The following is a 23,401-nucleotide window of genomic DNA, read 5'->3' on the forward strand; positions in this document are numbered from 1 at the left end:
CATGGCACCAAGTAGGTCTGTCACTACTAAATAGAGAATATTTGTTTTCTTAAGCTACTTGTAAATTAATAAAATAGATGTTGACTTTGAAAATTGATTTTTTTTTTTTTTTACTTGTGAGTTATTATGTATGTACTATGTGTGGACAAACCGATGTGATGGTTTGTGGTTTGCAATAAGATACTTTCCAGGAAAGATATGATAACTGATAAACATGCACGTTAAAAGTTACTGTTTAAAATTACAGTAGATGGATGCACAAGCCATAACCTGAAAAGCTGTGATGAGTATTTAAAAGTTTTAAAATTTAGATGTTTTTGAAATTTTGTTGGACTGGAATACACATTATACTTATTTGTTGTGGTTAAAAATGATAAAAAACAGAACTGGTAAGTCATTTTTTACAAAACATCTCCAAAGTGTAATAAGCTGTTCTAAATATGTATTTATATTTAAAACTGTAAGATGATAGCAATGCAACAATGTTACCGCTGATCTGCAAATTTTGCTTTCACATTAACTTTCTCTATTAAGTTTTTTTTATTATTTCTTTTAGTACATATATACTTCAAAATATGACTTTAAATTATAAAAAATACCTAAAACTGGTTTTATGAAGATCAAAATTAACATTTTGAATAATCTAATTTCATTTATGTTTTTGATTGGCACAGTTAATTGTTTTGTTTTATACAGCATTTTTTCAAAAGCTCTAAGCTCTCATCAGTTTGATCTCAGCACATGTGTGATGGATAAGATGATGGAATCAATATTAAGTAATTTAATGCAAAATCCAATTAAGGTTCAGCCAAAAGAAAGAAAGAAAATGTATGCTGCTCTTGCCATACTAACAGTTCATAATGATCACAACGCAATTTTTTCTAGACTTGGAATACAGACAAATGTTAAATAACTTCATGGTGTTTTTGTGTAATTTTGGAGCTAGACAAATTCACTAAGTCCATCAAACTTGGGAAGAACTGCAAAACAATGCTTAAAAATGTGTGTGTAAATGGATACAGGTTTGTAACTGAGACTTGTATACTGTTGTTGTTCTCTTGTTGACCTGACTGCTTCTATTGTTCTCATTTGTAAGTGGCTTTGGATAAAAGCATCTACTAAATTATTAAATGTAAATGTAAAAACATGAGACTGAATAATAACTAACCCTTTATTTCAGCCTATTTATTGCTTTTCGCTGATCATAGACAGAATGTAGACCATTCTGATTATTTGTATTTTTAATTAGCTTTTGCTAGGCTAATGAGTAGGCCTGAGGGTACTGCAAAAAAAACAATGGCTCAATTCTAAACATGTTTTCATAATATGACGGAATGCAAATCATTCTACAGTTTAGTTTGTTTATGACATCTAGGTATCTGGAGTACATTTCAAAAGAGCAAATGATTTGTGATCGAGACTACAAATAATAGAGAGAAATACCTATTGGTAAGTTCCAAATAAAACCACTTATGTCTTAGGTATCTTTTAGAACTTTTTTCTAGTAATTTTGGTATTAAAAAAATCTCATAATCTAATAAAATCTCATAATCTAATAATTATGAATAAGATTTTTAGATTATAAAATGTAGTAATCTTGAAACTGTATGTTTATACAGGTGCTGTTTTAAGAACTCGCAGAGTTTATCACATGCCGACCACAATGTCTGGAGATTCGACAGTGTTTCTCGCCGTATACATCATCACATTCCTGATCGGTTTTCCTAATACTGTGCTGGCGCTCTGCTTGTGTATTCGCAAGATTCATAGTAAACCTATCCCCATTGACATATTCATGTTGAACCTTGCTTCTTCTGACCTCGTCTTCCTCGCCTTCTTGCCTTTAAAGATGAAAGAGGCCACAGATGACTTGGTTTGGAATATGCCCAAAGCTCTGTGCCGCTTCAGTCTGTTTATGTTCTTTCTTCCTCTTTATTCCAGCACCCTGTTCTTGGCAGCAATCAGTGCTGAGCGCTATGTGTGTGCAGCATTTCCAGTGAGGTATAAAAGTCCAAAAAGAATTATTTACACAACAGTTATATGTGTTGTCGCCTGGGTGATTATTTCAGTATCGGCAGTATTTGTTTACTTGGCAGCATATTCAGATTCTAATGAAGTGGACAACACCACTAGTAATCATTCTCTGGAGGAGTCACATCAGGATTGTTACATTCATTTGTCAGAGAAGCAGCTGAGAGAAATGCTCCCATTGCGTCTCGGGCTAGCAGTGGTGTTTTTTCTTCTACCCCTCCTTATCTGCTGCTTCTGTTACATCAGTTTAATTTGTATTTTGATGAAGTGTCCTCTCTTTAAGCGACAGCGTAAACTTCGGGTGGTAGGACTGATTGTGGGGACTCTCCTTGTGTTTGCCATTAGTTTTGCACCCTACAATGCATCACATGTGGTAGGCTTCATCAAAAAAGAAAATCCAGATTGGCGCATGGAAGCTTTAATGCTAAGCACTTTAAACACATGTTTTGATCCAATTATATTTTTCTGTATCTCCAAGGATATGAGAAGGGCCATCAAAGTATGTGCAAAGGCCTTGTGCAGTTGTATGCCTAACTAAAGCTGTCAGCTTTGTTGTTGTAAACTTAAGAATGGTATCACCAAAATGTCTTCTAATTCAATTACACAAAAGAAATGTCCAAAGACGTATTGTAACATTTAGGGTGTACACATATGTTATGATATGAGCAGAAAATGATCCTATACTTTGGAAAAATATCACTGAAATAACTGACCTGTGAGCGTCACACCGATTTTTGTGACCTTGTTCCTGGAAATCTGTTGAAATTATTTTCACTTTTCAAGATATGTACAGTCACCCTTCAAGGTCATAGACAACAGTATAGCACATCTTTTACAAAGTTTTTTTTTTTTTGTGTGTGTGTGTAGTATGATGACATAATATATTAAACATATAATAACTCATCTTGCTTTAATTTAATAAAAGGTGTAGGCTATATAAACATCCAAGTGTATTTACAAAATATAAAGTTATTATTAATTAAAACAAATTGTCTTATTTTAAAGAGCGAAAAGTCTGTTGTGTTGTTTAATATGAAAATAAACGTCATTTGCATATATCAAATTTGTGTTTCATTCACATGCTCACTTTATTAAAAACTACACAATTGGGAATAAATTAACCCTTTAAAAACGCCTCACCAGTTTTCTTACCTCCTCAACTTCTGCTGAAGTGTTGCGCGATGACTGGTGGCTAAATTTACTTCTTCACCTGTGAAATGGTGTTTCGAAGTTCACAAAGGTTTCTGAATAGACCTATCACTAAACCCCGCCCGCCTTATTTACTGTTGCTAACTTGGACAAACAAACAGAGTTTATAACTGTCTTAAAAAAACATTGTAAATTTGTAAAATAAATAGTGTGGCTATTAATTTGGAAGCGAGGGTTTAGATTTTACAATGCAAGCCGAAGAAGCCTCATGTTACATTCGTCAGGATCGCAGATAACAACATCCCGGATCATCACTGTTCATGTATCCTCCCCAGATCCTTGTAACTTGATCCAATAAGCTAAAGACAGCTTAGATCGTCTTAAATATAATGGCAATTCATCAGCTTTTACCAGTAGTAAATTAGTAGGGGTTGTTTTCACTGTACCTATACTGAGTCTTAAAACTCTAAACACCTATTCTGTCTAATGTTCTTAAAGTACTCTTGGCTGCTGCTCCATATACCATACACCCATAATCAATACACGGTCGTATTAAGGGCCTATAAATATCTAGTAGTGATTGTTTATCAGCTCCCCATTGATAGCCAGAGACCGACCTCATGAGATTTAGTACCTTTTTACATTTTGTTTCAACCTGTTTAATATGATTATTCCATATAAATTTCTCATCAAACCACAATCCTAAATACTTGTGCTCTTTCACTCTTTCCATATTTTGTCCATACGATTTAAACTGTATATTATTAATCCTTCTCTTTCTGGTAAATATCATATAACAAGATTTTGTAACTGACATCTTAAATCCCCAAACATATGACCATCTTTCAACTTTTAATATCGCATTCTGAATACTATTAGTCACATGTCTAATGTTTTCCCTCTTTTCCATATAGCCCCATCATCTGCAAGAAGTAATGATCCAATATCCCTATTAACATTTATAAAAAATATAATTTAACATGATATTAAATAGAATAGGACTTATAGCACTCCCTTGAGGGATACCATTTTCAATATCAAAGTACTCCGACAAAGCATCCCCAACCTTTAAACGGAAAGTTCGAATAGACAGGAAAACTAACACCCAGTTGTATAGCCTTCCGCCAATACCCATTTTATGCATTTTAATCAATAATCCTTCTCTCCACATTGAATCATAAGCTTTTTCAATATCAAAATATACTATAGCCATGATCTCTTTCATACTAATCGCCTTTTCTGCCTCATTGCTAACTTTATTTCACACTCACTTCCTACCTCTCTTGTTATAGGTCTCCTACCATAACTCAAACACGAGAGCTTCCTCTAGAGGCTAACTCCGAACACCACATATCCCCACTCTTAAAAACAAATATACTACTGTATATGGACATAGTCACAGTGCAATTAGTTAAAATTTAATATACAGGTTACTATTGACTTTTTCCCTCTTTGCAACCTTCCAATCCCAACATTATGATTTGCAAACAACACTTACTGAACAAATATTGGTACAGTAATGCAATTCTCAAACACTTGGTATGAGCATCACATAATAGTACTCAAACACTATATTCACAAAACAGCAAGAAAGTTATTTTCCTTATACTGTAATGCATTAAGCGCATTTTACATTACATAATCCTGAGTCCATGCAGGTGCATGCCTGAACCGGAACAGGTCGTGTAACTTCTGCAGGTTGTTCACCCCCTACAGGATTAGTATTTCCAGATCCAAACTGGTAGTTCACTGGACTCGTCTGCTCTGCATTGAGCAAGTACAGGTGCCAGGTGGGATGCATTACAGCATCGTCCATCTGACAACTTATATGTGTGCAGGCCACCTGTCTTTTCATTTAAAAAAAAAAAAAAAAAACCTGGGTATGTGATACTAGACTAACTAAGACTTGTCATGGCACTTGTATACTGTTGTTGTTTTCTGGTTGACCTGACTGCTTCTATTGTTCCCATTTGTAAGTCGCATTGGATAAAAGCGTCTGCTAAATGATTAAATGTTAAATGTACAGTTCTTTCTTACCCACAACCTTTAGTGGTTTTCCAAGTTTAGACTGGGAAACAATTCCAGGTTTCTTTACACAGACGTATGATCCACACTGAAATTAAACATCCTTTGTGCTGCATTTTCTGTAACTGTTCAGTTTTTTTTTTTTTTTTCTGTTAATCTCTCACGTGTGAGGCATGCTGGCGAGGTGTGGACATTTTGCCTTCAGGTGGCAAGCAAAGACCTGAGATGTAAATTTTGGTTGACATGGCTCTCCCATGCAAAAGTTATTGGTGTGCACTGTGTTTCGGCATGTGGTGTTGCACAGTATGCACAGTACTTCCTTCCAGTGAAGCAGTTTGTAAACTATCCTTTAAGCTATGATTAAAATGTTCGACTCCCCATTTGCTCTCGGGTAATACAAGGATGATGTCCTGTGTATGATTCCTTTGTTTTGCAAGAACAGTTTGAAGTTGTGCGAAGTAAACTGTACTCCATTTTTAGAAATCAACTCTTTCCAATTACCTTCCCTGCTAAACACTGTAGACAAGAACTGCATCACGGCCTGGGTTGTGGGATGTGAGGCCAAAGCTATCTCAGGCCACTTACTGTAATAGTCCACCAAGGTGACCAGAAAACGACAATCAGCAGGTGTTGCATCAAAAGGACCCATGATATCTATGGCCACTTTCTCCCAAGCATCAGTAGGATAAGGTACAGGTTGGAGTGGTGTGGTATGTATGACGATTTGTCATGTAACTGACAAGTGACACAAGCTTTGACAGCTCTACTTGTTTGTCAATGACAGGCCATCAATAGAGCTCTCTCAGCCTCCTTTTTGCCCTCACAATGCCCTGATGTGTATCATGTACGAGTGTGAAGAACTTGGGCTGGAGAATTTCTGGAACCAGAAGGCGTGTGGTTCCCTGCACCACACAACCATCCTGGAGTGAAAGTTCATGCCGCACTTGAAAATATGGGTTTAAAGCATGATCCAGTGCCTTTGCACACTTTGGGGCGAGCTTTCTGCGTAGCTCAACTTTGATAGGACACAAATCACATGCTGCCTTGAACTGAAAGCTGGTTATTGCAGTGAGCTTAGAAGTGAGAGCTATGACTTCCAAATCATGTTCTAGACTAGGTTCAGTACTAGGGAGCAGTAAATGAGATAGACAGTCTGCAGTCAAGTTCTCATGCCCTGGCTTATACTGAATATCATAGATAAATACCATCAGCTTAGCTGACCATCTTGCTATGCACATACCTGCTCTGCCTTGACCCTTAGATGACAGAAGGGTGGTCAGTGGGCTGTGATCTGTACACAGTGTGAAGTGTTATCCCCACAAGTAGGTCCTCCTTCACTCTGTGGCCCAAACTCATGCTAGTGTCTCTTTTTGTACAGTGGAGTCTCAGGTTGTAGCCTACTTTTTTCTTGTTCTTTTTTTTCAGTAATAGGTCTATCTGCGTATAGTTATCAGGTTCCATAGCCTATTTAGGTGCCGATGGTAGACTCCTTGAATGGCGCAAAACAAAGCGCACTGTAGCCTGTTTCATTAGCCCATTCATGACACTGTTGTGATGTTGATAGAGGTGCGAGATAAAAAATAAAGCACTTTAATTGGAATTATTTTAGCATGTGTGATTTATCGCAGGTGCGGATCGGGTAATGGGCCAAATATTAACGGGTCTGGGCGAGTGCGGATTTCATTTTAATATTATCACGGGTGACGGGACGGATCTGGTGCTGAACCTTGCAGGTACGGGCGGGCACGGGTCTCCAAAAATGGACCCGTGCAGGACTCTGACTCAAACACGAGAGCTCTCTCTAGAGGCTAACTCAGAACAACACAGTGTCCTTTTGACGTTCAGACAAAAGTGAGCGTAATGTCATCATTTGCTCATCCTGTGACATTCCAATCACTTTCTTTCTTCTGTGTAACATAAAATAACATGTTTTTGAGATATGCCTCAGTAGTTATAGAGTAGGCCTATGTTCCGCAATATTATGTTTTTCAGTAGAAAGAAGTGATAGTACAGGTTGGCATATGGCCAAGGTAAATTACAAAATAATTGTAATTTTGTGGTTAAACTATCCATTTAAGTTCTGGTAATAGAGCAATACTTCCTGTTCCGAGAACCCATTTCCTGCGGACTGTAATTAAATGTCACTGAATCAACAAATCACTAAGTTTACCTGAAAATTACAGGCAGGTGTGGAAATAAACTCAGCAGGAAGTCGAGGAATGAGTAACCATGAACTACAGGAAACAGGCTCTTTTGTGGAAGTTATAAAATAAAATTTTAATTAGTCTTATAATAATTGTATAAGTAGCACATAGATTATTTAACTTTAGAACCAATATAGCCTACATTTAGCTGCAAAGATATTTTGTTGTATCAAATTAAATTGTATTATTTATTTATTTTTTTCATCCTTTATCCAGAGTTCATTGGCTGAAAAGGATTCACCAGACAAACACATTACTAACAAATGAGTTCCAATATAAATATAACAATAAAATATTCTGGATTTTAGTTAATATTCACTTCAATAGCATCAGGGATACAATTTGAATGATACACAAATCAGCTTGATGTACTCAACCATAGCATAATACCTGAATCCGTACTAAATAATATAGAATGTCCATGTACACACACACACAAGACAAACACTTGCTTCTTATCTTTCCAGTAAGTTTAACATGAAAAGATTATTATAGTGTTATTGGGGGCTTCATATACCCCATATAGAGCAGTTATGACAACTTCCTGTGTTCTTCTCACTGACTGTTCCCAAGGTTGCCAAGAGATATTGTTTGATGAGCCTCAGTGTTGCAGATTATGCTCTGAATTGATTAAATTTCCGCTGTTTTGAGTCATCACACCCATCACATAGTCTAAACACACAGTCACAATGTCTAGGACAGAGGTGAAAGATGCTTAACAGATACTTTGAGTGAAACTGGGGAGACACAAAATGCTGAAGATCCTTATTTTTCTACGTTGTAAAGGTCAGTATTTTTATTTTATTTATTATTATTTTAAACACAATATTTCACATCAGGCATGTGTTTAAAAGCTAGTTTTTATTTTTATTATTATTATTTTTTTTATTTATACTTTTTTTTTTGTCATATAAAGACCACATTAAAACTACATTGGAAACTTTTCCAATGCTTTAAAATTCATTTTGCAGTTTTTCAATGCCCTTAATGTATTGATCTTATTGCTTTACACTTGTCCCAAACACTTGTTTAGTCTTAAAATATGAAAATCCATTATGAAATGGATGATTAAAACTATTATAATCTAAAGGCTTAATTAAATCAAAATAATTATTATATTTATTGCATGGAAATGACATAAAAATATGACTCTCCCACAGTTGTGGTATCATTTCACCCCATTTATTTTATTTTATTTTTTAAGTTGGTGGACTTTAAGTAGTACTACTTTTATTTAGCATCTTAAATTGTATCTGAAAATATTGTTTAATATTGTATTGTTAGGATCATTTAAATCCAAGTTTTGAATAAAAAATATTTTTTTTTACATTCATTTGCAGAATAAGAAAAGCTAGTTAAAGCTGATTAAAAAGTAAAAGCTCATAAAATTAATTACAAGGTATATGTCATGGTATCTTACGAAATCACTTTTTATGCATTGCTCTTTGGATTTGCTTTACATTGGTTAAAACCATTTCTTTAGAGTTCTCTACATGATCATTTTATTTAAAAACGTTATTAAAGGTTTTTCATCAATATTAACCTCTGACAATGACAAGAGCAAAGCTGTGTTCCTATTCTTTTCACCTTATTGACTTCTGCTGTTTCGGTTCCCTGCAGTGTTTCTAGCACCTGTTGACCATCTGTGAGGTACGGACTAATGGCCAAGTTGAACTACCAGCTTCTCTTATCAGTCTACATCCTCACCTTCCTGATCGGCCTTCCCGCCAACATCCTAGCGTTCTTTACCTTCCTTCGAAAGGTTCACCGCAAGCCAACCCCCATCGACATTCTCCTGCTAAACCTGACAATATCTGACCTCATCTTCCTCGCGGTCCTGCCGTTCAAGATGAAGGAGGCCACTGACAACTTGAACTGGAGCCTGCCATATTATCTGTGCCCCATTAGCAGTTTCCTCTTCTTCTCCACCATCTACACCAGCACGTTATTTCTGACCGCGATTAGCATAGAGCGCTACTTAGGTGTTGCGTTTCCAATCCGATACGCTCTAGGCCGCCGTCCACGCAACGCTGTGATAGCAAGCGGCTTCCTCTGGCTTCTGGGATCTCTGAACCTCAGCATCGTCTACATTGTACCATACATACCCTCAAGTGATAATTCGAGCCACAGCAAGCTGCAACCCAATCCCCACGTGACAATCTGCTACGATAACTTCACCGTCGAACAGCTGAACATTCTACTTCCTGCTCGTCTGGAGCTTTTTGTCGTGCTTTTCTGTATACCCCTCCTCATCTGCTGCTTCTGCTATATAAACTTCATACGAATCCTCTCCAATCTGCCTCATCTTGGACGACGTCGTAGACTGAGGGCCATTGGGTTGGCGGTGGGGACGCTGTTGGTTTTCACCGTCTGTTTTAGCCCATATAACGTCTCGCACGTGGTTGGTTTCATTCACGGTAATAGCGAATGGTGGCGTCATTTTGCGTTGATCTCCAGCACTCTGAACGCCTGCTTGGACCCCATCATCTTTTACTTTTCCTCGGCTGCTGTTCGCAGTGCCATACGCTCATGTGTTAATGGTCTAAAGAAGAAAATTCACATCGTAGAATGCAGACGCTGCTGTTCTGCTGTCCCTTCCAAAACTGAAGCCTACAAGGAGACAAACCCACCTTTTGACCTGGGGTGAGAATCGAGCTACAGAGAGTATTTTAGTTTGTTTAGGCCTGAAGAAAAAAGTATTGTTTGCATGTCCAGTGAAGTTTAAATTAAATAAATTTGATGTCAGAAGACACATTTTATTCAGTAAGTTTTTTTTTTAATGATCATTTGGATTAAACTTGGATTTAAAAATAGATTTATTAAAGAGAAATAAAGATATATAATTAATGGATAAATTACACTTGTGTTGATTTCCTTAAAGTGATTTTTCTCTGTTTACACTGTATGGATATACACAGAAAAGTACATACTGTAAACTGTATAGTAATTATTATCAAATTATGTTATTAGTCCACATAAAGTGGTTTTCTCTATGGTTGAATGTCATTAAAAAGACATTAAAAGAGCAACTGATAACCACAGTTTACACAGACTTCAGTGTATTCAGCCTTTACACTCTTCTTTAATGATCGTGCAGTATTTTGTATGTAGAGGCCATAAATCTGCTGATAACAAATTTCTAATCAATAATACTGATGATACAGATGGTTTACACAGAAAAGTACAAAAAGACACAGTGAAGTCAATAAATCATATTTATTAACATATTTAGTGTAAAACGACATTACAAATACATAAATATTAAATAAAACCATAAATATAATAAAAATAGTAAAAAATATATATACAAAATATTCATTGGTTTGGGAGACCTCTCTTCGGGTGAAACTTCAAGGGTTGCTGCGTGTTCAGCTCCCATACCCCAAAAGCCTCTCTCAAAAAGAGCCCCCCAGTTTATATTTGTGTGTTATTCACACATTTTCCGGTTCTGGTTGTTCAAACTTGCAAGGTAACTTTAAATAGAGTGCCTCTTTTCCACTCATCCCTCATTATTTTCTTAGCACAAACTACAAGGTTTTCTTGTTCTCTCTTTACAACTTTCTCTGGAGGTTCGTCTTTGTTCTGATGTTTCCAAGAACCTCCTGTTACCATGGGATGATAGTCACTAAACTCACTCCATGATTTATAACAATGCATCAAAAGAATGTTGTGGAAAAACATGCTAGGATACCTAATAACTTCTGAGAACAGAATAGCACACACTGCAATGGCGTCTTGAGGTGTCAGTACACAAGATTCCACCTTGTCATGGTGGCCCTTAATGTAGTTCCAAATTGTATCCGAATAGTTTTTAGCAATTTCTTTTGATGGTTTCAGTGTTGCATAATTAAGATGTTTGTCATGAAGTTGTATCTCTTTCTCATATTTTCTGACTGGACAACAGTACAGATCACTTCCCTGCAACCGTACTGAATATCCACCAACTGAAATGGTGACATCCTGCCTTTCATGCTTTTCCTGTTGCCACCAAAATCTGATGAGATAATCAATTACTTTGGCATAGTGGGAAAAATCGCTTATTCTGATTGGCTCACTGATGTCAGTGTTTAGGTCTTCAATGCTCCTATCAGCAATGTTTTTAATTTGTTCAACGGGACATCTTTCCCAGGATGTACGCACTCCAGATGGCTGATCAGGCATTTTTGCAGTGGAGTTTCCATCTTCTGAATTTTGACCAAATGTTTCAGGAATTTCATATAAAAACCTCTTCTTCCTCATTAGCTCTGGCTCGAATGACAGGTTGACGTGTGGTTTGTTTTCTTTCCCCTCGCAACTGGACCGCTAGAAAATTCAAATACAAAAATGAGCTGCATAATAAGTATTGATGTTGATAGTTAAACAATAATTGTATAAAAGATATAACTTACGTTGTTCCCTCTGTCCTCCCAATCCGAGCCAATCTTAGGACCTTTGTAGTCCTCAGGCTGACTGTAGTCACTAAATTGTAAGTAAACACTAGTTAGGTTGTGTAGTAGCCCATGCAATCTGATATGGTTATGTATTAAGTGATAATCAAGAAAAAATATATTATTATAATATTAAATAACATTTCTCAAATGATTTATTGAACATTTGAATAATGGAATAGATTTGTAGTTTTAACAGATTTTTAGGTAACACTTTATTTTAAGGTGTCCTTGTTACACCCTCCATGACTCACTATTATAAAAGCAATAAATTATGCATAATCACATTCAAGTAACCCTAAACCAAACCCTAATTCTAGCCCCAACTATATATATATATATATATATATAGTAATATATTTATATTACTAGTATAAAGTAAGTATGTGATTAATTAATATTAAACAGTACTTAAATGTATAATTACACTGTAACAAGGACACCTTAAAATAGAGTGTAACAATATTTTTATGTGGTTTTTGGAGTCCAAGGAAAGTGAGAATTTGATCACTAATAAAAGTGTTAAGAAACTCTTTAATTTAGACCTTGTTCTTTTTCGTTTGCCATTTCCCACAGTGAATGTTTCATCTTCAGGTGAGCAGTTAATTAAACATCTCCTGAAAGTCCAGTAGAAGCAGACAACAATGAATATCATATCGGTTCCAACATGTATCAGCTACATTTACTGTATAATAAACATACAAACACGTGGAATGAAACAGCTACCTTTATGTACTTGGTAAAAGCGTTACAGTCAAGTTTACTTTAATAAATGTATCTTGCTTGAAATAAAAATGACATAAGTCACTGCTTAGGTCATAAATGTTAATGAACATTTTTTTTATTATACTTCAAATTAATGTAAAATTACTTCAATGTAAAGTTAACTGATTGCTGTATTAACAAACTGAAGGAAGTAAAGAACCTACTTTGGTGAGTTGAGAGGTGACAAATATGGCTCCTCTTTACCGGAGAGTAAGGCAATCTTGTGATCATCTGTTTTACAGGAAAAGAACAAGCAATTCAGGTACGTATTAAATCATATTTATCATGCATGTTCATATCTGTGACCAGTTCATAATAACAAAGCAACTGTCTTTATGATTTAGCAAACATCTCTCCAAAGAAACTAGTCTAACCCTACACATGCTTTGACAATGTACTGACAGCCCAATCAATGAAACATCTGAATAACATCAGACCTTTTTTGTTCCGTTGGCTTGCGTCATCCTTCACAGAAGAAGGCGCAGCATTGTGGTTGGTTTCAGGTAAACACACTTCTTCTGAATCACACTGAGGATAGTTGTCACAGACCTTTTATATTGAAGTAGAGATGAGAACAATGTAATTGTCATGACATTGGTCATGTGTAGACACATATTTTATGAAAGTCTTGTGTCCTAAAATAAAGTAGAATAGAAAATATCTTACTTCCAGCCTTTTGGCAGAAGAGTTTTCATCTGGGACTGCATCTTCAGAAAAGGTATCTGCACCATTTCTGATGCTGAAAAAGTTTTTATATTGGTGTTTATGTACGATCTCCATATTCCAAAATCTCATGTGACTCTACTTACCTAGATATGGTCTTCTTTGTTTGCTGTTTTTCGTGGATTTCCGAAGGCAGTGAGGATGTTTGGTTAGGCGTGCTTCTCAACATGTCTTCTCCATTGCATGTTCTTGAGAAGAAGTAGAGGAGAAAATCATTCTGCCACAATGTCCACTTTTCAGGTCAATGATGTAAACGTGGAAATCCATGAAAACAGCGGTATTTCGGTATATTCTCCAAATATACCGAATTATGAAGTTCAGAATTAATGCACTCCGAAAAGCCTGCAGATAATTTTCTTCAAAATAGGAAAAGGAACCCAAATATTTCTGGATGGAAGCTTTTGGATACATGTAACCATCTGAGCGCTGTTGCCAAGTAAGCTGGTTAAAAACATCCCTGCCATGATTGAGTCAAATCTTGAATAAACTGCCATGTACTGTGACAGTTTCAGGCAGCTGTATCAAAATGAAGGTTTCTTCGGTCTACGAGTGATCCTTACTTTGACAACAATTCTTGATTTGTCAATGTAAAAAAACTTCCCTCCAAAAAATCTTGAAATCATCTTCTCCTTCCATTCTACCAGCTTCAATTGCATTATTGTACAATGCAATGCATGACTGAGGACATGACACCAACATATCCACTCACTTTCCATATCACAAAACACATTGTATTAAGCATCATATTAGAGGTCAAAGTGCTTGCAGGTATCCCATCTTAATCTTGATTTAAGGCTTTATGGGAAAGCAATCATATATTCCTTCCCACTTGGAATTCTTCATCTACTCAATCAGAAATCACAAACTGGGATGAGGAGGATGCGTTCCAATATAAAGCATACTGAGGGGTAACCACTGAAAACTGTAGCTTGCAAGTTGCTAGAAGTTCTTCAATATTCATGATTTCTGCAAAGGTTCCCACTCCAAATGAAATAATGGCGTTATTTCGAAGATCTAACTTTGACTGGTAAGTCTGTCTTCATCCACCTCAAATCCTTTGTAGCATGGGCTACTGACACATTAGCATACAGGAGCTTTGTCCTTCGAATGTTGTACCAAATGTTGATACACTTACTGTATCGCAAACTTCTTGCTGAGTGTAGACACGTCTTTGGACCGCCTTTTCCAATCACGCTGCGTAACTGCCATGTCCACTGAAGTCCAAATCATGTCCACACAGAAAATGCGTTGTGAAATTTTTTTTTTTTTTTTTTTTTTTTAATAATTTACTCTGCACAGTTTGTTGTAGATTTTTATTGATTTGTAGTTTAAAAGGTGGTTCCATTTGAATTATTGACCACAAAGTCAGAAGTATATAGCTTGGACATAGTACCTCCAGAAAGTTTTCACTCTTTTTATAACGATACATCCAGTGCTTGAAATGAAAAGAGACCCAATGTGTCCACGCTCACGCGCGCGAGAGATCCAGCGTGTCCACATCCATGCAGCAGGCAGTGAACCACCAGTTTTCAAGCAGGTCAGAAAAGAGTACTAATCTGCTGGTACGACAAAAAAATGTCTGGTACAGTAAACAGCATAGCACAGAACTGCCGGAAGGCCTGCTGCATATCAGTGAGTACCTTCCCACTTCAAGCACTGTACATCTAATATGGTTTGATAAGTATTCTTAAACCCTGTGGTGAAAGTATGAATGTTTCACTGTATTACTCATTCAACTTTGCAAATTTTCCTCAGCAAACGGTTGAAAATCAGTTTGCATCATCATCACTGGTCCTGCTGCTTTCAGGTAAAGTCAGTGCTTATCAGCTTTCCCATAATCTCATGAAAAAAGGCCAGTGTCCATCACAAGATCCCAAGAAGGTATCCTGAGAAAGTTCCTCCAAGACAAGGGAGCGGAAAGATTGCTTAGAATGCTTTTCTTTTTTCCCTCTCCTCACACATTTCTGTAGCCCAACATCCATGGACATACATCAAAGCTGTCATTGACCTCCAACGAAGTTCTCCAGTCACTGCTGCCTCAACTCTCAAGTTTGGAGTAGGTTTTCAATTGACTTTGTTCCAGGAATTTTGTCAGGTTCAGCTGGAGTTGAATACTTATCAAGCCATTTCTGTTTGTTCTCTGTTACCAGAATCAGAGATTTTTATCGCAAAATTGAATATGAATATATTTATTAATTAGTTATTATGATTCAATCATATATTTTTTATACTGTAGTTATTTTTGAAAGAATGATGGCTCTCTGTAGGTACTTTTTCCACTATGTACATTGTTCACATGGAGTGTTGGGGAGTAATAGTTACTAGTAACTAGTTACAGTATTAAAATTACTTTGTGCAGTAACTAGTAGTGTAAATAATTATTAATTTGATTTTAAGTAATAATATTACAGTTACTATTCATAAAACGGCATGTTACTTTCGATGCCTCAACCCTTACTAATTTGAAGTCCTACAGTCTGATTGCTTACCTCCCTCTGAACCCAATTTAAATTGTATAAAATCTTTTTAGAGTACGAAACATTTTCTAATGAGCTTTTATGATTTCTTTTTATAAAATACATCATGGACTATAATATGGGTAACAGAGAAATTAGATCTACTATTAACTTCAAGCTAAACAATTAATGAGATTAAAACAGTACAACACTTAAATGTTACTATAAATCACCACTGTGTTTGTAGTAACTTGTGACTGTGATCCAATGTGGTTTTTGGTCAAATGATGAGGCAGTAATATATTCAGAAGGATATGGGGATAATACGCAATTACAACTGTAAAAGAAAAGTAATGTATCTAATAGTGTAACTAATTACTGTTGCCAGAAAGTAATAATATTACTTTTGGAAGGAGTAACTAGTAATGAATAATATATAGCATTTTTTGAGTAACTACCCAACACTGTTCACATATCTACAGTATAAATATCCAGTTTCACATTTAGCACTCAGAAATACATAATATCCATTCAAACATACTTTCTTTATAAAAATAATCAAAACTCTCTAGAAATGCCTGGTTTATTTCATTAACCCATTGGTCATGCTGTATAATTTTGGTCTAATTAAATTTATTATTTATGGACGAATTATGTTTCTTTTGATACTGGCATCAACAGCTGCTTTTTCATACTATAAAAACAACTGGATTTTTTTTACAGTGTATTTATAAATTCATTTGTGGATATTACTTTTCTAGAAAAATCCTAGATTTCTACAATTTTAGTCTTCACCTTTTTATCTTTAATAATTTACCCATCTTTGTATCTATGAACTGGATATTCAACCCACCATTTCTAGAGAGCAATTGTGGAACCACCCTTTAAACTTTTTACCCAGTATAAAACATATATTACAAAAAATAACATTTAAACCATGCACTGACGAGACAAAACAAACCAGCTGATTTGCTCTGTGTGCTTCTGGATGAAAAGCGATGGAACGTCTCATCCAGCTGTGGTTTTTCTGATTAAAAAAAAAAGTTGGATTTTTTATTGTGCTGTACCTAAAGAATGCTAATGTCTTGCTTATTTGTTGTAGCCTTTGTTAAACTGCCTATCACTGTGTGAATCTTTTTTGATACCTGATGGTGGTGTAGTTTCAGTGGCAGTCCTGCACTCTTTCCTCCTCCCTTCATCCTTGATGGCCACCCTTCTTTTTCTTTGTCTCTGTAATTCCTGCAAAGGATTGAGTCAAGATGGCATGGTATTAAATGCCAAATGAGCCCAAAAAAAAAAAAAAAAAAAAAAAAACCTATTCTACTTCGACAAAGCATTTGCAAATTCTAAATTAAAATTCAAAACCTACTGTTTTAATATAAATTTTTTTTAAAGATTTCATTTTCTGTTACTATTTTTATTGTTTAATTTTTATGGTTCTCTGTCTTATGTTTAAGTATTTGCACCTAGTTTTTTAAGCTGCAATCCAAAATGCATATATCAGACCAGATGAAGGACTATTATACGGTGGCCGAGACAGATCAACATGCTGCAACTTAAGAAAACACATGCAAATTGAAAAAACATCAGCAAGATCAGTTTGACAACACAAGTGTTGCAAATCAGCACAACACGTGCATATAATGAAACAGCCTCCCGCTCTCGTAGTAGCGTGCTAAACAGTCAAGTAATGTTCGTTTGGCTGCCTGGGGCGCGAGGATATAGAGTGACCAACTTTTTTTGAGCAAGCATTGATTATGCGTGACATAGTCTCAATTTGCGGGACGCATGAATTGGGCTTCAAACGCTGTGCGCACACGCGCTACGCAGGACGGGTGGTCACCCTAAACACTGCAAATCATCACAACACATGCATATAGCAAAACGTGCTACAAATCCTCACAACACTTGCATACAACGAAACGCGCTGCAAATACTTCACAACACATATAAATTAAGAAACAGCACATGCACATTTAAAAAACACCATGAAAAAAAGCCCCTCACTTTTCAGTTCACCAACAACTCCACTGACCAGTAGCCAGTGCAAGATAAGCAGATCCAAGTCGGGTCCGACACTTTTTGAGGCCTCCTTGAAACATTTCCATTGTGGTCAGTGCTATTTGCAGCGCTTTGTTAATTGCATTTATTGTGAGGATTTTCAGCGCATTTCGTTAATGCTTGTGTTGTGAGGATTTGCAGCGCGTGATGATTTGCAGCGCGTTTCGTTATATGCATGTGTTGTGAAGGATTTGCAGCGCGTTTCGTTATATGCATGTGTTGTGAAGGATTTGCAGCGCGTTTTGTTATATGCATGTGTTGTGATGATTTGCAGCGCATTTCATTCTATACATGTGTTGTATACATTTGGAGCTCGTTTGGTTATATTCATGTATTGTGAAGGACTTGAGAAGATGTGAAGATGTTTTCTTCATTTGCTGATGTTTTTTCAATTTGCATGTGTTTTGCATGTTCCTGTAGCTCAACTGGTAGAGCACTGCGTTAGCAAGCAAGCAAGCGCAAGGTTGGGGGTTCAATTCCCCGGGAACACATGATATATAAAAATTGATAGCCTGAATGCACTGTAAGTCGCTTTGTATAAAAGCGTCTGCTAAATGCATAAATTTAATTTAATTTTCTTAAGTTGCAGCGTGTTGAGCTGTCTCGGCCACCATACTATTAAGACTATTAAGTGTTCAGAATAGGTTATTTATTGTTTTTATTAAGTGTAATTAATGCTAAACAAATTGCAACTGAAACAATGAATTGCATTATAACATCATTATACAAATTAATACAAAATATATAAATATATCTCTTATAACTACACAAAAGATTGCAACAGGTCATTAGTATGCTATGCAAATATATATATATATATATATAATATTGTTTAAAATAATACCATTTTTTCAGCCATGTGTGAAGACCGTCTTTTACTGTATCTGTGAAAAATATCAGATTGTTTCAGAACATCATCTGCAATTATTAATAACTATTATAAATGAGAACAGACAGAAACAAAAGGAGAACTAAGAGTTGAAACAAAGTGAAGTCATGGAGGAAATCAAAGGAACTGATGAGTTAATAAACAAGGGTGGATATAATGATGAATAAAGACATCTCAGGAAACTGGGTCACAGGGAGCAGAAATAAAACCAATGAAAACACAGAAAAGACTACACACACACACGCGCACACACACACACACACACACACACACACACACACACACACACACACACACACACACACACACACACTCACACACACTATATTATTATTAATGGGGTCATGACATGATAAATCTAGTTTGACTTGATCTTTTAGCATATAAGAGTGTCTTTGTACCATTAAAAGACCCTGCAAGTTTCATAGTTTAAACAGCTCGTTCACATCTTTGTACAGATATTAGAAGGATCCAAGTATGAGCAACAAGAGGATAGTTTATTAATGGCATCCCGGATCATGTCTGAGGATGGATTGGAGAATTTTATTTTGTAAATGAGGCACAGTGTCATAAAGAGTTCACAAAGAAACATTTTTACTAGATCTGGCTGCAGCAGCCACACAAACCATAAGTAAATGATTTCACAATGCTTTATTTGGAAAGAGCAATTTTTTTTTTCATGGTGACAAAACCATGAGGGGGTGTTGATACTGTTTCCTGACAAGCTTTATAAAGTACCCACCCCGCCTCACTTACTGTGAGAAATACTACAAACAGTGAAACGGTTTCTGAAGTTCAGATATCACTAGAAAACCACACTCCTTACAGCCAGTTACATTCGAGAACCAGAAAAATCTGTTGTAGCTATATACACTTCCAGTCAAAAGTATTTGAACAGTAAGATTTTTTTTTTCAAAGAAAGTCTCTTCTGCTCACCAAGCCTGCATGTATTTGATCTAAAGTACTGCAAAAACAGTTCAATTTTGAAATATTTTATATTTACTATTTTATATTTACAATTTATATTGTCATATCTACTATAGACCTTTATCTATTACAATTCTTCATAAAGCTTATGCTAAATAAAAAAAACAAATCTGCTAAATAATTCACCAAACTGTAGAAACGACCCAGAAATCACATTCAGAAGCTCTTTCACAGTAGGCTTATATTTTGTCCAAAAATCTAATGGTAAAGTTCCCTGACATCCTATTTCCTCAAGAGATAACAACTAGCCAACACAGAACTGGATATAAAAATTCTACAATGCTCTCCTATCTTAAAACACATTTCTTCAAAAAGTATTTGACATTTGACGCAAATAATATTTAGGTAATATAGCCAGTGGTTTGGTGTGACCTACCTGTTCATCGAGCGGATTGTAATGACAGCGTGTGATTAGGAAACCCCGCCTACCGTCTAACTGTCTTACTGTCACAATTCTTCAGAATAGCCTGCTGAAAAATAAGTTATTTTTTTCTTCATACCTTTGCATTCACTGAAGAAAAATGCCCAGAATCAACATTACATTCATTTAAAATATTTATTTTTATAATCCAACAGGATTCCAAACATAATGTGTTTTCAAACAAAAGGCAGAATCATATTATCTCCAACCAATAAGACATATTGTCCCCAATATATCTTGCACACAAGAAAAGGAAAGATGATCAGATGTCTCTGTTTTACTATACAGTTTCACAGGCGAATGCAGAATCAATCATTCATTTTATTTCACATCCTGACTTGTTGCTGGAATTCATGACAAAACGGAAGAGTCGAAACTTGCAAGGGATATACTGTAAACGGGATTTTAAAAAAGTAATGTCATGCAAAAGCTTAATGTGATGTAATGCCTAAGTTTCCCTTTCCCGAAAAACGAAACTTCAGATTGGTTACTTTTTGAAAGGAATGAGAACGCGCACTAGAAAATACGGAAGCCCTATAAGCCCATTTTATACGGTGCCCATGAGAGTACATGGTCGCTTCACTTAGTTTTGTCGTGGCCACGAGATATTAATTCGTGGGAACGTCATATTACTGTATGTCGTGGCCACAAGATCATTTTGATTATATTATTACAGAAAATATTTTATTTGCAAATTATTATATGAACCATATGCCTTGGCTACCGGACTTTGTGCCAAATGTGTTGTGTTTTCATTTTCAAATGAAACTACATGAATGATTAATTCCTCAACAAAACACTATTGCATTTATAATTATGGTCTATTAATTAACCAAAATAAAATGAAACATATGTTACATGTTTATGATTTGATTGTGATTTTTTTATTGGTTTATAACAAACACATATTTACCTAAACACAATATTAGCACATAATATGAAAAACTTTTTTTGACCAGTGACTCCAGTGAGCTGGTAGGGTTAAGTGTGTGGGTGGTTTTATGATTAGAGACATGTTGATAGAATGACCTTTAACAGATGAAGTGGCTTGTGTGATTAAATTGTGGTATAGGCTATAAATCAGCACGATGATAAACTTCCACAGAAAACACCTTCCAGGTGATTCTCCATCCTGTTACATTTTAAAAATGCAATATGTAACAGGGTAAATATTTTAAACTAACAAAACCCAGTACCAACTAGAAACAACAATTTAAAAGATTATTAACATTTATGAAGATATTTAATAGATGTATAAAAATATGAACAAACATTTTCATGTCAAGTATAAATTGACATAACATGGTGGACATGTAATGTTTTATGCTATTAGAGAAGACTTCTAATTTCCCTCCAAGGAAATGATGACACTTAGAAATGATTCAGGGAATTGGCTTAAGATTTTAAGGGCAAGTGGCACCACTTTAACAGGGTGGATTGGGGATTGAGACACATAATTGAATGGTTGTATGCATTAAAAATATGCATCACAATAAAATGTATTGTGTGAAGTGAGATTGAGAAAACAAGATTTGAGACATGAGAATTTGTGATGGGACGTGCCTTCAAAAATTATTCTAAGGTAACAATCCAATTCTGAATTCTGAATTTGAAAGTTGAGTAAAATTTTATAAAGCAAGTTATATTGTTTCATGTGGAAATAAAATAAACATTTAAGAAACAACTATAGGAATGTTACAAAATAATGCTTTTAAAAACAGCTGCCAGTGGACAAATGGTTAAATTTATATTTGCTGGAAGATAAAAATTCTAAATGAATATTTCAAAGATTTTTCTGAGAGATGAAGTAATGAAAGAAGCATTACAATAATTGATTTCAATATCACTGAACACATCTATACATACACAGGCCTACATACAGAGGCTACATATGGTCTTAAATGTGTAGAGAAATATATGCAACATTATTAGTTTATCTGATCAATCTGTGATCATTTTTCTCTTTATAAATGATTACTTGTCCATGCTCTCAGACAGTTGTAACAGTCCCTCTGCTGCTTGGCATTTGCCCCGCATGAGTCTCTAAGCCAGTTCTTAAACTTCCACTCATCCTTGTTGAGGACCAGGAAACGCCCCAGGACGTCCCGTGCTCGTATTATACCTCTGTTCTGTAATCGTCCGCCCAGCACAGGACCAATTCCAGGAAGCTCATACACAAGTTTATCCCCCATTGGTTCAGAACAGAAACGTCTGTGTTTTTGGGAGGTTGTCATTTCGGTGTATCGAAAGTGAAATTTGTAAAGTCTGAGAGAAAACTGTATCTGTAGCTTAGCATGTAGCTTGTAAGACCTGTAAAGATTCATGATTAAATAATGAAATATATCATGCATAATATATAATTTTGTAAAGAGGAAAGATAAATAGATAAAATAAATAGATAAAGTGATACTTTTTGATTTTTCAATTATATTGTTCAATTTTTTTGCAACAGAAAAAGGATTAACACAATGATAGATGAATGCATATTAAAATAAGATTCCCACTTGCATCCTTCACTGCTTCAAAATGAAATCAGTAATTTTATTATTCTTAATAATAAATCTTAATAATGCTTAATAATTCGTTACACACTCACCCAGTCTTTTGCTCTGTATACTCCGCAGAAAAATACAAGCCACACCTGTACAAAGGTGTTTCCTGTCCAAGGTTTTTTTTTTTTTTTGCCTACGTGAACAGACCATATATAGAGTTCCTCTAGATCTGCATGATAGTAGTGAGAACCAGTGAAACACAGTAAGGCTGTCACAATGAATATACATGTATTTTCGTGTGGCTGAAATAGTAACTATTTCAACACTTTTGTTTCTTTCGAAAGAAAAAAAAGGCATTTTGTATATCTGGGTTTCTCTTTTATATAATTACATACTGTTGTATTTATTTAGTCAGGATTCAATATATTATCTAATGCACATTCCTTATTCTCATTAGCAGATGTAAACCATTTGCTCTTACCGCTGAGATCTGGATATGAGGCGAAAAGACTGATAAAAATGTTACTCATAAATAATATGTAGAGACTCCTCTTTTAATAAAGGTTGAACAATTTGCCATTTGTAATAGACAATACTTCATAAGCAATAAAAAAATGAAAGTAACAGTGAGTAGGTCTTTTCTACGGAGTAGAGGCTTTTCAAGCTTTTGCATATGATATGCATTAAACCCCCCTGCATCCCTCCTTATTTGGTAATGTATTCATACACACAAATTAGGTTGTGCTCATGAAAAAAAAATCATTTCATATG

The 23,401-nt window shown here is 35.4% G+C and overlaps 2 protein-coding genes and 1 pseudogene across 2 annotated transcripts; 2 read left to right on the forward strand and 1 right to left on the reverse strand.

The window, feature by feature from the left end:
- Positions 1 to 1,663: 1,663 nt before the first annotated feature.
- On the forward strand, positions 1,664 to 6,134 carry LOC127978873 (free fatty acid receptor 3-like; annotated as a pseudogene).
- A 1,091-nt stretch (positions 6,135 to 7,225) lies between these two features.
- On the forward strand, positions 7,226 to 10,789 carry si:dkey-211g8.6 (uncharacterized protein LOC794045 homolog). Its single transcript, XM_052583825.1, has one exon. The coding sequence runs from the start codon at positions 9,070 to 9,072 to the stop codon at positions 10,054 to 10,056; it is 987 nt and encodes a 328-aa protein (XP_052439785.1). The 5' UTR covers positions 7,226 to 9,069; the 3' UTR covers positions 10,057 to 10,789.
- si:dkey-211g8.8 (uncharacterized protein LOC108004533 homolog) lies at positions 10,607 to 20,181 on the reverse strand. Its single transcript, XM_052583823.1, has 10 exons — positions 20,094 to 20,181; positions 18,686 to 18,725; positions 16,926 to 17,019; positions 13,411 to 16,807; positions 13,268 to 13,340; positions 13,039 to 13,150; positions 12,766 to 12,832; positions 12,382 to 12,453; positions 11,798 to 11,867; positions 10,607 to 11,711 (listed from the first exon to the last, which is right to left on the reverse strand). The coding sequence occupies exons 4-10, from the start codon at positions 13,491 to 13,493 to the stop codon at positions 10,866 to 10,868; spliced, it is 1,323 nt and encodes a 440-aa protein (XP_052439783.1). The 5' UTR covers positions 13,494 to 16,807; positions 16,926 to 17,019; positions 18,686 to 18,725; positions 20,094 to 20,181; the 3' UTR covers positions 10,607 to 10,865.
- Positions 20,182 to 23,401: the final 3,220 nt, after the last annotated feature.

Source organism: Carassius gibelio, chromosome B19 (assembly GCF_023724105.1).
Source record: "Carassius gibelio isolate Cgi1373 ecotype wild population from Czech Republic chromosome B19, carGib1.2-hapl.c, whole genome shotgun sequence".
In the NCBI taxonomy this organism is placed as follows: domain Eukaryota; kingdom Metazoa; phylum Chordata; class Actinopteri; order Cypriniformes; family Cyprinidae; genus Carassius; species Carassius gibelio.

Excerpts from the sequence above, each read along its gene's own strand:
- si:dkey-211g8.6 (XM_052583825.1), top strand. The coding sequence starts at position 9,070 with ATGGCCAAGTTGAACTACCAGCTTCTCTTATCAGTCTACATCCTCACC.
- si:dkey-211g8.8 (XM_052583823.1), bottom strand. The coding sequence starts at position 13,493 with ATGTTGAGAAGCACGCCTAACCAAACATCCTCACTGCCTTCGGAAATC. Across the intron at positions 13,341-13,410 it reads ACAAAGAAGACCATATCTAG|CATCAGAAATGGTGCAGATA; the intron begins GTAAGTAGAGTC and ends AAACTTTTTCAG. Across the intron at positions 11,868-12,381 it reads GGCAAACGAAAAAGAACAAG|TGACTACAGTCAGCCTGAGG; the intron begins GTCTAAATTAAA and ends CTTACAATTTAG.